Raw genomic sequence first — 15,195 nt, 5'->3', positions numbered from 1 at the left:
ATATATGCCAATGGACTGTTGCAGTGGTGGCTGACATGAAGCCTGATTCTCTGCTATGACATGCAGACTAATTCTCTGCTGACATGAAGCCAGATTGTCTGTTACGGGACCTCTCTCCTCTGCCTGGGTGCTGGGCCTAAATTTATGACAATGGACTGTTGCAGTGGTGGCTGACGTGAAGCCTGATTCTCTGCTTTGACATGCAGACTGATTCTCTGCTGACATGAAGCCAGATTGTCTGTTACGGGACCTCTCTGCTCTGCCTGTGTGCTAGGCCTAAATATATGCCAATGGACTGTTGCAGTGGTGGGTGACGTGAAGCCTCATTCTCTGCTATGACATGCAGACTGATTCTCTGCTGACATGAAGCCAGATCGTCTGTTACGGGACCTCTCTGCTCTGCCTGTGTGCTAGGCCTAAATATATGCCAATGGACTGTTGCAGTGGTGGGTGACGTGAAGCCTCATTCTCTGCTATGACATGCAGACTGATTCTCTGCTGTCATGAAGCCAGATTGTCTGTTACGGGACCTCTCTGCTCTGCCTGTGTGCTAGGCCTAAATATATGCCAATGGACTGTTGCAGTGGTGGGTGACGTGAAGCCTCATTCTCTGCTATGACATGCAGACTGATTCTCTGCTGACATGAAGCCAGATTGTCTGTTACGGGACCTCTCTCCTCTGCCTGTGTGCTAGGCCTAAATATATGCCAATGGACTGTTGCAGTGGTGGCTGACGTGAAGCCTCATTCTCTGCTATGACATGCAGACTGATTCTCTGCTGACATGAAGCCAGATCGTCTGTTACGGGACCTCTCTGCTCTGCCTGTGTGCTAGGCCTAAATATATGCCAATGGACTGTTGCAGTGGTGGGTGACGTGAAGCCTCATTCTCTGCTATGACATGCAGACTGATTCTCTGCTGTCATGAAGCCAGATTGTCTGTTACGGGACCTCTCTGCTCTGCCTGTGTGCTAGGCCTAAATATATGCCAATGGACTGTTGCAGTGGTGGGTGACGTGAAGCCTCATTCTCTGCTATGACATGCAGACTGATTCTCTGCTGACATGAAGCCAGATTGTCTGTTACGGGACCTCTCTCCTCTGCCTGTGTGCTAGGCCTAAATATATGCCAATGGACTGTTGCAGTGGTGGCTGACGTGAAGCCTCATTCTCTGCTATGACATGCAGACTGATTCTCTGCTGACATGAAGCCAGATCGTCTGTTACGGGACCTCTCTGCTCTGCCTGTGTGCTAGGCCTAAATATATGCCAATGGACTGTTGCAGTGGTGGGTGACGTGAAGCCTCATTCTCTGCTATGACATGCAGACTGATTCTCTGCTGTCATGAAGCCAGATTGTCTGTTACGGGACCTCTCTGCTCTGCCTGTGTGCTAGGCCTAAATATATGCCAATGGACTGTTGCAGTGGTGGGTGACGTGAAGCCTGATTCTCTGCTATGACATGCAGACTGATTCTCTGCTGACATGAAGCCAGATCCTCTGTTACGGGACCTCTCTCCTCTGCCTGTGTGTGTGCTGGGCCTAAATATATGCCAATGGACTGTTGCAGTGGTGGCTGACGTGAAGCCTCATTCTCTGCTATGACATGCAGACTGATTCTCTGCTGACATGAAGCCAGATTCTCTGTTACGGGACCTCTCTCCTCTGCCTGTGTGTGTGCTGGGCCTAAATATATGCCAATGGACTGTTGCAGTGGTGGCTGACGTGAAGCCTCATTCTCTGCTATGACATGCAGACTAATTCTCTGCTGACATGAAGACAGATTCTCTGTTACGGGACCTCCCTCCTCTGCCTGGGTGCTGGGCCTAAATATATGCCAATGGACTGTTGCAGTGGTGGCTGACGTGAAGCCTCATTCTCTGCTATGACATGCAGACTAATTCTCTGCTGACATGAAGACAGATTCTCTGTTACGGGACCTCCCTCCTCTGCCTGGGTGCTGGGCCTAAATATATGCCAATGGACTGTTGCAGTGGTGGCTGACGTGAAGCCTCATTCTCTGCTATGACATGCAGACTAATTCTCTGCTGACATGAAGACAGATTCTCTGTTACGGGACCTCCCTCCTCTGCCTGGGTGCTGGGCCTAAATATATGCCAATGGACTGTTGCAGTGGTGGCTGACGTGAAGCCTCATTCTCTGCTATGACATGCAGACTAATTCTCTGCTGACATGAAGACAGATTCTCTGTTACGGGACCTCCCTCCTCTGCCTGGGTGCTGGGCCTAAATATATGCCAATGGACCGTTGCAGTGGTGGCTGACGTGAAGCCTCATTCTCTGCTATGACATGCAGACTGATTCTCTGCTGACATGAAGACAGATTCTCTGTTACGGGACCTCTCTCCTCTGCCTGTGTGTGTGCTGGGCCTAAATATATGCCAATGGACTGTTGCAGTGGTGGCTGACGTGAAGCCTCATTCTCTGCTATGACATGCAGACTGATTCTCTGCTGACATGAAGCCAGATTCTCTGTTACGGGACCTCTCTCCTCTGCCTGTGTGTGTGCTGGGCCTAAATATATGCCAATGGACTGTTGCAGTGGTGGCTGACGTGAAGCCTCATTCTCTGCTATGACATGCAGACTGATTCTCTGCTGACATGAAGCCAGATTCTCTGTTACGGGACCTCTCTCCTCTGCCTGTGTGTGTGCTGGGCCTAAATATATGCCAATGGACTGTTGCAGTGGTGGCTGACGTGAAGCCTCATTCTCTGCTATGACATGCAGACTAATTCTCTGCTGACATGAAGACAGATTCTCTGTTACGGGACCTCTCTCCTCTGCCTGTGTGTGTGCTGGGCCTAAATATATGCCAATGGACTGTTGCAGTGGTGGCTGACGTGAAGCCTCATTCTCTGCTATGACATGCAGACTGATTCTCTGCTGACATGAAGCCAGATTCTCTGTTACGGGACCTCTCTCCTCTGCCTGTGTGTGTGCTGGGCCTAAATATATGCCAATGGACTGTTGCAGTGGTGGCTGACGTGAAGCCTCATTCTCTGCTATGACATGCAGACTGATTCTCTGCTGACATGAAGCCAGATTCTCTGTTACGGGACCTCTCTCCTCTGCCTGTGTGTGTGCTGGGCCTAAATATATGCCAATGGACTGTTGCAGTGGTGGCTGACGTGAAGCCTCATTCTCTGCTATGACATGCAGACTAATTCTCTGCTGACATGAAGACAGATTCTCTGTTACGGGACCTCCCTCCTCTGCCTGGGTGCTGGGCCTAAATATATGCCAATGGACTGTTGCAGTGGTGGCTGACGTGAAGCCTCATTCTCTGCTATGACATGCAGACTAATTCTCTGCTGACATGAAGACAGATTGTCTGTTACGGGACCTCTCTCCTCTGCCTGGGTGCCGGGGCCTAAATATCTGAGAATGGACTGTTCCAGTGGTGGGTGACGGGAAGCCAGATTCTCTGCTATGGAACCTCTCTCCAATTGATTTTGGTTAATTTTTATTTATTTAATTTTTATTTTAATTCATTTCCCTATCCACATTTGTTTGCAGGGGATTTACCTACATGTTGCTGCCTTTTGCAGCCCTCTAGCTCTTTCCTGGGCTGTTTTACAGCCTTTTTAGTGCCGAAAAGTTCGGGTCCCCATTGACTTCAATGGGGTTCGGGTTCGGGACGAAGTTCGGATCGGGTTCGGATCCCGAACCCGAACATTTCCGGGATGTTCGGCCGAACTTCTCGAACCCGAACATCCAGGTGTTCGCTCAACTCTACTAGCCACTCAACTATTTGTCACTATCAGACTTGACAGAGGTACTGCCAGCATCAAAACCAGCAGTTATGGGCAAGCATCATACTGGAAGGTATGCTGAAGTTATGCAGATAGGGAATGCAATATCTACTTGTTTCACATCCCTTACTTATATCTATCTCTCCATCCCCACCTACTGGACTCCAGAGAGTACATATCTCCTATATCCCCTGGATCTTAGGAAATATTACAAACTGGAGACTATAAAATATTACCAACTCTCATCCCTACCTACTAGAAACCAGGATTAGTAACTACTCTAATTCCCAGGTAATATTAACTATATCCATTAACTAGGCATCTGGGAATATTACTCTTCAGAACAGCTAGATACTAGAGACCAAGAAAACCAACCTTCACTTCTTCATCCAAAGTTGACCACCACAGATTACACATCCCCAAAATCAGGCAACTGTTACCGCTTACAACAAGCAGTGCATGTTGAATGCACCACTGACTACATGAAATGTGACACAGCCTGCACAATCAGGGACCACATTCTAGATGTAAGACTTCTGATGGACAAGTTGTATGTGAGGAGTGGACCGATACTACTGATATCATCTTATGGTAGAGTTTATACTGCACAAAGGCATCATAAAAGACCACTGGAGTTCATGTTATTTCTCTTCTATAAGTCTATAAAATAAAGGTATATGAATACGTAACATTTATTGCAAAAATTTCAGATAGTTTGTTCCACATATGAGAGCCCCCCCCCCCCCCCCCTCACACTGCAAACCCCACTGAGATGAATCAGATGCAATCTGCAATGTGTAAACATACCCTTAAAGTGACATTAAATGATGAATGGTGCTTCCTAAATTCTACAATATGTGGACCTCTGAGGGCCAGCTCCAAAGGATCACTACAGCTAAAGGATTTATTTGTCTTCTTAAAGGGCTTATACTATATCATATTAGTAAACGTTTCTGTGTTTCCAGAAACATTGTCACTCTTGTCACACACTGTGCTATTAACTTTAAAATGGCTGAGCTGCAATACCAGATATAACTTATGGATAAGGGTGGCACTGTCCTCTCCTAGGACATCTTTAACTCCAGTGTATCAGTCTCCAAACCTTATGTTATTTGGGACTCCTTGGAAAGTGTTTGAGTTTAGTAAGACTCGCTGTTCCGTGCCATTAATTCACATAGGATAAAGATGTGGTCACGTTGGACATTGTCCTATTCCCGGCATTGTAGGTTAATATTTTCAAGCCACTGACTTTATGAGTGACCAGTCTAGGATACTGTCTGAAAACAGCCAGGACCAGCCAGCTGTAGACAAGTAGCTTGAGTGCAGAGATACATAATTAGGATTTTGACATTCCTTCTTTATTCGTTATAAGCTAACAGCTTGTATGACATCTCAGATGAAATCTTTTGATTTATTCATGGGCGGGATCGCACACATCCCTGCTCTGACCTTGTTAAAGAAGACCAGTCAGTAGGCTGCACACTAGAATCAGACACATACCGAAGGGGAATCTCAGCAGGTGAGTACAACCTAACCCGACCAAGATGATCCTGAATTCTATTACAATATTTCTTCCTATTAAGCCTTCTACAAAAAAAACAAATCTTTAAAGACCTATAAAGCAAAAGCATTAGCATCACGGTGTTATTTTATTACTTATGTGATATTAATGTTCATTTTAACTTTAGGTTTTCATGACTTAAAACATTTAATGAATGTTTATTTTTCTCAGTTTGATATTGTTTTATTTTTTGGTTTATTATATTTGCTTTCTTAGTTTGATAAATTTTTACTTTTAATATATTTTTCTGTGGGACAGCTTTTTTTGGTATTAGTTTTATTATACTAAGTATGTTTTTTCATATATTGTCAACTGCAACATATTATATATCAAAAGGGTATTCCCTGGATTTGCAGATGCAGTTTATGATACCATGTTTAGAGCAAAAGTGCAAATAAAGGAACACATTTTGTATCCAACCCTGTGTTTAGCTCATAAACTGCACCAGAAATGTACACGTGTGATTTCAGCCTCAAAGTCAGATATGTAAGGGTCTTTCAGCTGGGACTCCCACTGGTTCTTCTACTTCATTTAGATTCTATATACTATTTCACAGTATTCTGTGTCTTCTTATACATTGTCATTATATTTTATGCATGGCAAAGGCATAAAAGAGCAAAGTCCTACATGTAATAATGAAATAATTTTAATGTAACTGTAATTTAAAGGGATTATTCACTGTAGTCTGGTTTTGATAATTGTGACTTATGTGACCGGTTCCCTGACAGATCTCTACTGATTACCAGACTGGTAGCCCCTGTGATCAGCTTTTATTGTCAGGGAAGGTCCATGGGTCATTCTCAGGGAAATACGGCATTACTGAAATCATGCACTTTGCCGCTCTTCTCTGTTCTGGCTAAGAGAGGTTCTGATAATGCCCCCCTTCCCCTTTAATTCCATATGGCCTAAAAAGGGGACTTGGAAAATGGTTGTCTAGTATACAACCCCTTAAAGGGAACCTGTCACCTTCTTTAAACCCCAATAACCAGATGCCAATTCTGCTTATACTTATCATTATCTAGTTAAAGAGCCCCAAATTTTGAAATTGTCGACATTTTCCCCACCCTATATGTAAATGACCTGAGATGAGTCCTACTTTCTTTAGGTTACCAGAGATGAATTCAGCATGCTTACAATTTCCCTGCATAGCTGCTTCCCCAAGGTTTTGATTCACATGCGCAATGTGGGACTCATCAACTAGATAATGATAAATATAAGCTGAAATGGCTTTTGGTTGTGGGAGGGTAAAGCAGGTGACAGGTTTCCTTTAAACTTAAGGTCAAATTAATACATGGATATCTCATACTATTGGATCTTCATGAACTGGATATTCATATACTGAGTGTGTGGTAAGCCACTGATTCACACAGTAAGCTCTCAGCATTACACCATTATACTGCAGAGAGACATAATAAGAATGACAGATCTGTCAGCAGCAGCTTGCTGGCAGTTTCCACATCCTAAATTTTTAAGCAGAGTACAAAAGCGTCAGGCTGGGTTCACACATGACTAGCTGCGGATTTGCTGTCGGGGATCTTCATGTGGCAAATCTGCAGCATTGTACAGTATCGGCAAAGTGAATTTTGGGGCAATTTTACTTCACATGTGGTAGAAAAAATGCACAGCAGAACCTGTGGTACGGATTTTAAATGTGCAGCATGTCAATTTATACAGCGGATTTCACCCTTTCCAATGCAAAGAATGGAATCTGTGACAAAAAGCACCATTTATTTAGTTTTTTTCTACTGCAGACAGGGTGGATTTGATTTAAATCAAACTGATTTAAATCACTAGTCAGTAAGGCTTGATTTAAATAATAGTTTTCTACATAAAGACTAATGCTTGCTGGTAAAACTTATACTATGCAAGTAGATTTTTAGAATAATAACTTTTCATATTAGTTTGATTAGGTTGATTCTGCATTCATAGGTTTGTAGAAGTTAGGATTAAGGTCTTTTTCTCAACTCTGTTCATGTTATAACATTTTTGCTGTGAAGAAGAGGCATGTGATCTCTGCTGAGTCAAATTCAGTTTTGAGAACTACAAAAGTAAACCAAGCATCTGTGATAATATCTTGTAGGCAGAGAAACTGCCCAATAATCTTACATAAACCTCTGGAAGAGCATGACATTGTGAATGGATTAATGGAATACAGCCTTATTCTACATAGTTAAAAAAAAACTAATCTGTATTTCATGATGGAATAACCTGTGGATAGTAATATATTTTCTTCAAAAAGCATTTTATATAAAAAGAAATCCGATTTAAAAAAAAAATCATAGATTTTTATCCACCCTGACTGCAGATTACAAGCAGAAATGCTGCAGATTTTTTGCCGTAGTGAATCCGCAGCTAAACAGTCATGTGTGAACTGATCCTCAAAGTGTTTAGGTAGATGTCTTCATGAAGGATTGCTTAAAAAAATAAACTTGTGGCAGTGTAATGGTATAAAGATGGTGGGGGAAGGGAGGGGGGTGTCTGGATTTCATCCTAAAGGAAGACATTTTGCTAAAAACATATTATAAACGCATGAGGGTACATACGCACGTCTGTGTACTTTTTGCTAGTTTTTTCGTGCAGTTTTCAATGCTTCACCGCACCAAATCGACATTTTGTCATGGATTTTGATGCAGATTTGCCTAAAATCAAATCTGTACTGAAAATCCGCACAAACAATTAAAATGCTGTGGATTTCAAAATTTGTACTGCAGGTCAGTTTCTGCATGGCAATTTTTCCCACCACATACACAGGATTTTATTAATCTCATCTAGTTAGCTGGTACTGTATTACACTACGGATTTTCTGCACGAAAATCCATGCATAAGGATTTGGTCAGTGATTTCTATCAGTGATTTTGAGGCAAAACCAGGTGCGGCTTTGGTCGCAAACACAGGACAGATGCAGATCTTTCCCTTACACCTTATGCCTGTGGAGGCTCCAATCCTGGTTTTGGCTCATAATCACTGATGGAAATCACTGACCAAACACTGACGTGTGAATGAGGCTTAATATGCACTATGTGTATGTAGCCTCAAGTGAAACTGCTATAATTTACCATTTGGTCACACGAGCGAGTATTCCACGTGGGTGCAATGCGTGAAGCGAACGCATTACACCCGCACGGAATCCGAACCTATTCATTTCAATGGGTGTGTGTACATAAGCGTTGCTTTTCAAGCATCACTGCGTGAAAATCGCTGCATGTTCTTTATTCTGCGATTTTTTTTATCAAAGCTGGCCACATAGAAGTGAATGGGGCTGCGTGAAAATCGCATTGCATCCGCAAGCAGGTTTGTAAGAGATGTAGTTTGTAACCATTCCTTTTTTTATTACTCGCGTGCAAAACGCATTGCTCCCGCGCGATAAAAACTGAATGGACTTGCGAAATCGAGCAGTTTTCACTGAACGCATCCGCAACGTATCCAGACCTAATCCGAGCATGCTCATCTGCAAGGGGCCTTAGGCAGAGTGAGAATATGCATTACGAATCAGGGATAATCAGCAGCGGGGAACTAAAATCCCCTATACTGGCCTTTATGTACAGTCAGGTCCATAAATATTGGGACATTGACACAATTCTAACATTTTTGGCTCTATACACCACCACAATGGATTTGAAATGAAACAAACAAGATGTACTTTAACTGCAGACTGTCAGCTTTAATTTGAGGGCATTTACATCCAAATCAGGTGAACGGTGTAGGAATTACAACAGTTTGCATATGTGCCTCCCACTTGTTAAGGGACCAAAAGTAATGGGACAATGGCTTCTCAGCTGTTCCATGGCCAGGTGTGTGTTATTCCCTCATTATTACAATGAGCAGATAAAAAGGTCCAGAGTTCATTTCAAGTGTGCCATTTGCATTTGGAATCTGTTGCTGTCAACTCTCAAGATGAGATCCAAAGAGCTGTCACTATCAGTGAAGCAAGCCATCATTAGGCTGAAAAAGCAAAACAAACCCATCAGAGAGATAGCAAAAACATTAGGCGTGTCCAAAACAACTGTTTGGAACATTCTTAAAAAGAAGGAACGCACCCGTGAGCTCAGCAACACCAAGAGACCACGGAAAACAACTGTGGTGGATGACCGAAGAATTCTTTCCCTGGTGAAGAAAACATCCTTCACAACAGTTGGCCAGATCAAGAACACTCTCAGGAGGTAGGTGTGTGTCAAAGTCAACAATCAAGAGAAGACTTCACCAGAGTGAATACAGAGGGTTCACCACAAGATATAAACCATTGGTGAGCCTCAACAGGAAGGCCAGATTAGCGTTTGCTAAACGATATCTAAAAAAGCCTTCACAGTTCGGGAACAACATCCTATGGACAGATGAGACCAAGATCAACTTGTACCAGAGTGATGGGAAGAGAAGAGTATGGAGAGGAAAATGAACTGCTCATGATCCTAAGCATACCACCTCATCAGTGAAGCATGGTGGTGGTAGTGTCATGGCGTGGGCATATATGGCTGCCAATGGAACTGGTTCTCTTGTATTTATTGATGATGTGACTGCTGACAAAAGCAGCAGGATGAATTCTGAAGTGTTTCGGGCAATATTATCTGCTCATATTCAGCCAAATGCTTCAGAACTCATTGGACGGCGCTTAACAGTGCAGATGGACGATGACCCAAAGCATACTGCAAAAGCAACCAAAGAGTTTTTTAAGGGAAAGAAGTGGAATGTTATGCAATGGCCAAGTCAATCACCTGACCTGAATCCGATTGAGCATGCATTTCACTTGCTGAAGACAAAACTGAAGGGAAAATGTCCTAAGAACAAGCAGGAACTGAAGACAGGTGCAGTAGAGGCCTGGCAGAGCATCACCAGGGATGAAACCCAGAATCTGGTGATGTCTATGCGTTCCAGACATCAGGCTGTAATTGACTGCAAAGGATTTGCAACCAAGTATTAAAAAGTGAAAGTTTGATTTATGATTATTATTATGTCCCATTACTTTTGGTCCCTTAACAAGTGGGAGGCACATATGAAAACTGTTGTAATTCCTACACCGTTCACCTGATTTGGATGTAAATACCCTCAAATTAAAGCTGGCAGTCTGCAGTTAAAGCACATCTAGTTCGTTTCATTTCAAATCCATTGTGGTGGTGTATAGAGCCCAAAATTTTTGAATTGTGTCAATGTCCCAATATTTATGGACCTGACGGTATATGATCCAATGTTCTGTTCACAGCAGAACCAAATTTCTTAGAACAATGATGCCAACCGTGAGCTGTATGAAGTCCCCATGTGTGACCCCTGGGCCCCAGAGGAAGAAAAGTTCATTTGGTACATCTGTCTATCCTAGGTTAATGACCAAGCACAGAATTGTACAGTTTTATTCTCACTCAAAAATGGTACTAGTGTGCTGCTAGTGCCATTGTGCTAGTGTGAGCAAAACAGCACTAAAAAAAACAACACAAAAATGTTTTTGGGGGACAATCCTTTCAAATCCCATGTTCAAATAACATGGTTATCAAGTCCCATAAGACGGTCGAAATGTCCCTTTCAACCCAATGGTCTCCCACCACTATACGTAGGTAACTATAGTTGAACACACCCAGAATAAAAAAATATATATATACAATTCAACAAATACAGATATGTCCTCTATTCTCATATGGTGCAAAAGGAATATCCTTTTGGCATACGCCAAGCCAGTGGCTTCAATATATCTTTTTTTCCACTGTTTGGAATAGAATAGTAGATTGTGCTGTTTCATACAGAGGCATCTAGTAACAATAATGCCCTATGGAGAGCATGTACCACTGTATGCCTGAGTGGCTTAAATCAGAGTCTTCTGTCAGACGTATATGTCAGGAAATACTCCGAATGTACAGTGCATTCAGAAAGTCTTCAGACCCTTTCACTTTTTTCACAGTTTGTTATGTTGTGGCCTTGTGCCAAAACTTTAAAAATAATTAAGTTTTCCTCCTTTAACCTCCATTCAATACTTCATAATGAGAAAACGAAAAACAAATTTTAGACATTTTTGCAAAGTGAAAACTAAAATGCATGGACATACTGTAAGTAATCAGACCCTTTGCTATGACACTGGAGCCTCCCAATTCTCTAGATCATCTTTTAGATGTTTCTACACTTTGGAGTCCATCTGTGGTAAATTCAGTTGATTGGATATGATTTGGAAAGACACAGTCCTGTCTATATAAGGTCTCACATCTGACAATGCATAGCAGAGCAAAAACCAAGCCATGAGGAGAAACAAACTGCCTGTAAAGCTAAGAGACAGGATGGTGTGCAGCCACAGATCTGGAGAAGGATACAAAACATTTCTGCTGTACTGAAAGTTCTCAAGAATGCAGTGGCTTTCATCATTATTAGGCTCCATTCACACGATCGCATCCGTTCTGCAAATTGCGGAACGGGTGTGGACCCATTCATTCTCTATGAGGATGGAATGGATGCGGAGAGCACACTATGTGCTCTCCTCATCCCCATTTCCGGAGCGTGACGCCGATCTTCCGGGCCGCGGCTCTGGAAAAAAATAGAACATGTCCTATTCTTGTCATCTGCTGACAAGAATAGGCATTTCTATGGGGTGCCGGCCGGATGTATTGCGAATCCGCAATGCACTACGGACGTGTGAATGGACCCTTAAATGTAAGAAGTTTGGAACAACAAGAACTCTTCCTAGAGCTGGCTGTCCCATCTCACTAAGTAATCGGGCGAGAACGGCCTTGGTAAGAGAAGTGACAAAGACTCCAATGGTTACTCTAGCTGAGCTCCAAAGATCTTATGTGCAGATGGGAGAAACATCCACACGCTCAACCATCAGTGCAGTACTCCACCAATCCTGGCAAAGCACCACTACTGAGCTGGCACTAAGGAGGCATTGCATCATCTCACCCAAATTCACTTGAATTGGACTATTTTTCAGTTTTTTTGTACAATGCCTCCGGGAGGGGAGAATAAGAGTTTCAGCAGTTAGATCCCAGTGATATGCCATCAAATGCTTAGATAGGAATCACCGTTTAAAGGGATACCTGTCAGAAAGTGATATTTTCCTAAACTCAGTGGGGGTCATTCTTCAAAGAACGGCATTTTAAGCGCCTCCAGAGGAGGCACAGAGCTTATCATGAATTAGACCCGTCATCTGGCAGTCCATGCGCCTAGACTCAAATCTACTCCAGTCTATTGTTGGAGTAGGTTTCAGTCATCATTTGTACCAGGAAACTGGCATAAATGATGAATATGCTCCACCCGGCTCCACCACTCTCCAGTGGAGAGGGTGGCATAGAAATGCCAGGTGACCTAAATTTAGGAGGTTTTGTGACTTTTCTTTATGCCAGTGTCTATCATAGAGGGTATTATAGCTTACCCCAATGTTTTGTTTTTCTTTTTGAATTTCTCACAGTTTTTCTTTTTAATTTCAGCAGTGCTATACCAATAATATTATCCTTTTTTTAAAGTCAGAGATAAAATTCCTATACAGATAGGTTATAATTTACTGCTGTTGTGAGGGGAAGCTATTATCTGCTGCTATAATAGTAGAGTAGCAGAATTGGGATAACATTATGACAACTCAATTTTTCTCTTGATTGGCCTATTTCCATCCAGTTTTGCATTAATTTTTCACCAAAATCTTGCATTGATGATGGTAGAGTCTGACAGCTGCGCAAAGCCTTCTCCAGCACATCCGAAAGATTCTCAATGGGGTTAAGGTCTGGACTCTGTGGTGGCCAATCCATGTGTGAAAATGATGTCTCATGCTCCCTGAACCACTCTTTCACAATTTGAGCCAAATGAATCCTGGCATTGTCATCTTGGAATATGCCCGTGCCATCAGGGAAGAAAAAATCCATTGATGAAATAACCTGGTCATTCAGTATGTTCAGGTAGTCAGCTCACCTCATTCTTGGAGCACATACTATTTCTGAACCTAGACCTGGCCAACTGCAGCAACCCCACATCATAGCATTGCCCCCAAAGGTTTGTACAGTAGGCACTAGGTATGATGGGTGCATCATTTAATCTGCCTCTCTTCTTACCCTGATGCACCCATCACTCTGGAACAGGGTAAATCTGGACTCATCAGACCACATGACCTTCTTCCATTGCTCTAGAGTCCAATCGTTATGCTCCCTAGCAAATTGAAGCCTTTTTTTCTGGTTTGTCTTACTGATTAGTGGTTTTCTGACAGCTACACAGTCCCAATCCCTTGAGTTCCCTTCACATTGTGCATGTGGAAATGCTCTTACTTTCATTATTAAACATAGCCCTGAGTTCTACTGTTGTTTTTCTTCGATTTGATTTCACCAAACGTTTAAGTGATCGACGATCACGATCATTCAGGATTTTTTTCCCGCCACATTTCTTCCTCGAATACGATAGGTCCCCTCTATCCTTCCAGTTTTTTAATAATGCGTTGGACAGTTCTTAACCTAATTTTAGTAGTTTTTGCAATCTCCTTAGATGTTTTCTTTGCTTGATGCATGCCAATGATTTAACCCTTCTCAAACAGACTAACATCTTTTCCACGACCACGAGATGTGTCTTTCGACAGGGTTGTCTAAGAAATAAGAATCAACTCATTGCACCAGTTAGGGTTAAATAACTTATTGCCAGATGAAAGATAATCGTCCACGCAGTAATTATCCAATAGGAGGCTCATAACTATTTGCTTAGTTAAATCCAGGTGGCAACTTTTTTTTGGGACAGGCAGTGTATATACCCACAAAAGAGCATTCCCCTTTTCAGTATAACGTATGATGCTCTAATTGAGTCACTTATCCCCTTCCCTCTCTGGTCACAGTGATGGTCTGATTGAGAAAGTCAAGTGAAGCTTTTTGCCGTGCTAAAAGTCCAAACAAAGGAGGAAGTTAAAGAGCCAGGACAGGAAGTAGAAAACATGGATTGACTTCAAATAATCATATTCAGAAAACCATATTCACATATAGGCTATTAACATGCAGGAAAAATTGATGGTACAGTCCCTTTAAATATATGCATTTGATACGAAGGGTGTAACAAGCTTTATTCTCTTTCTTCCAGATTTGACATAAGTCAAGTTTTGAGGAATTAAAAAAATAACTTGACTAAATAAAGAGGAACCATTACTGACACTACAAGAAATTGTAACGCAGATCACATGAAAACAGAAGACGACCTGGTACAACTGGTATGGAGCAAGTTGTCTGCCTGAAAACTGTGTTGATCCTGATTACTGCCCCTTATCTCCTATTCATAAAGGGGGTCAGCTCAGAAAAAATCTTCCACAGTAGGGATCATTCAGACCTTGAGCTGCAAAATCATCCACAAGCCGATGCAATTCTGAGCCCAGAGGCTGCACAGGTATGGTTGTTAGAGCTGGAGAATGTCTAAAGTATTGTAATACATAATTTAAAGGGAATTTATAAACTATGGGGGAGATTTATCAAACTGGTGCAAAGTAAAACTGGCTTAGTTGCCCATAGCAACCAATCAGATTCTACCTTTCATTTTTCACAGCTCCTTTGGAAAATGAAAGGAGGAATCTGGTTGCTATGGGCAACTAAGCCAGTTCTACTTTACAACAGTCTGATAAATCTCCCGCTATGTTTTTATTGATTAAACCCGATAGTGAAACAAATCTATTTGTTGTAATCTGATGTTGTTTTCTGAAAAAATAAAAATAAATTCTGTACATGATGGGGGTGACCATCTTACATGAGTGGCTTTACAGCAGCCACATGGACCACAGGCACAAAATATTGGAGACATTCATTGCCTTCTCTGGCAAAGTTTTCTAGACATGCTCTGTGACCTGTGCAGAGGTCATTGTACACGGAGAGGGAGGAAGTAAGCTGTAAATGGTGTGAACATGTGTTATCTGTATATTGTAATACAGCCTGTGATGATAATGA

General features: G+C 42.4%; 1 protein-coding gene across 2 annotated transcripts in view; it reads left to right on the top strand.

Moving 5' to 3' along the window:
- Positions 1-15,195, top strand: part of LOC122926525 (matrix metalloproteinase-21-like) — a 99,756-nt gene that overhangs the window by 66,980 nt on the left and 17,581 nt on the right. The window contains exons 1-2 of one of the 2 annotated variants that reach the window (XM_044277916.1): positions 5,074-5,290; positions 14,345-14,644. In XM_044277916.1, coding sequence (XP_044133851.1) covers positions 14,474-14,644 — 171 coding nt within the window. In that variant the 5' untranslated portion in view covers positions 5,074-5,290; positions 14,345-14,473. Of the gene's footprint in view, positions 1-5,073; positions 5,291-14,344; positions 14,645-15,195 lie in introns of those variants that run through there. The other variant, XM_044277917.1, reaches the window with a different exon arrangement.

This window comes from Bufo gargarizans, chromosome 2 (genome assembly GCF_014858855.1).
Source record: "Bufo gargarizans isolate SCDJY-AF-19 chromosome 2, ASM1485885v1, whole genome shotgun sequence".
In the NCBI taxonomy this organism is placed as follows: domain Eukaryota; kingdom Metazoa; phylum Chordata; class Amphibia; order Anura; family Bufonidae; genus Bufo; species Bufo gargarizans.
Note: the sequence above shows the minus strand (reverse complement) of the source record. Positions and strands in the feature narration are given on the sequence as shown.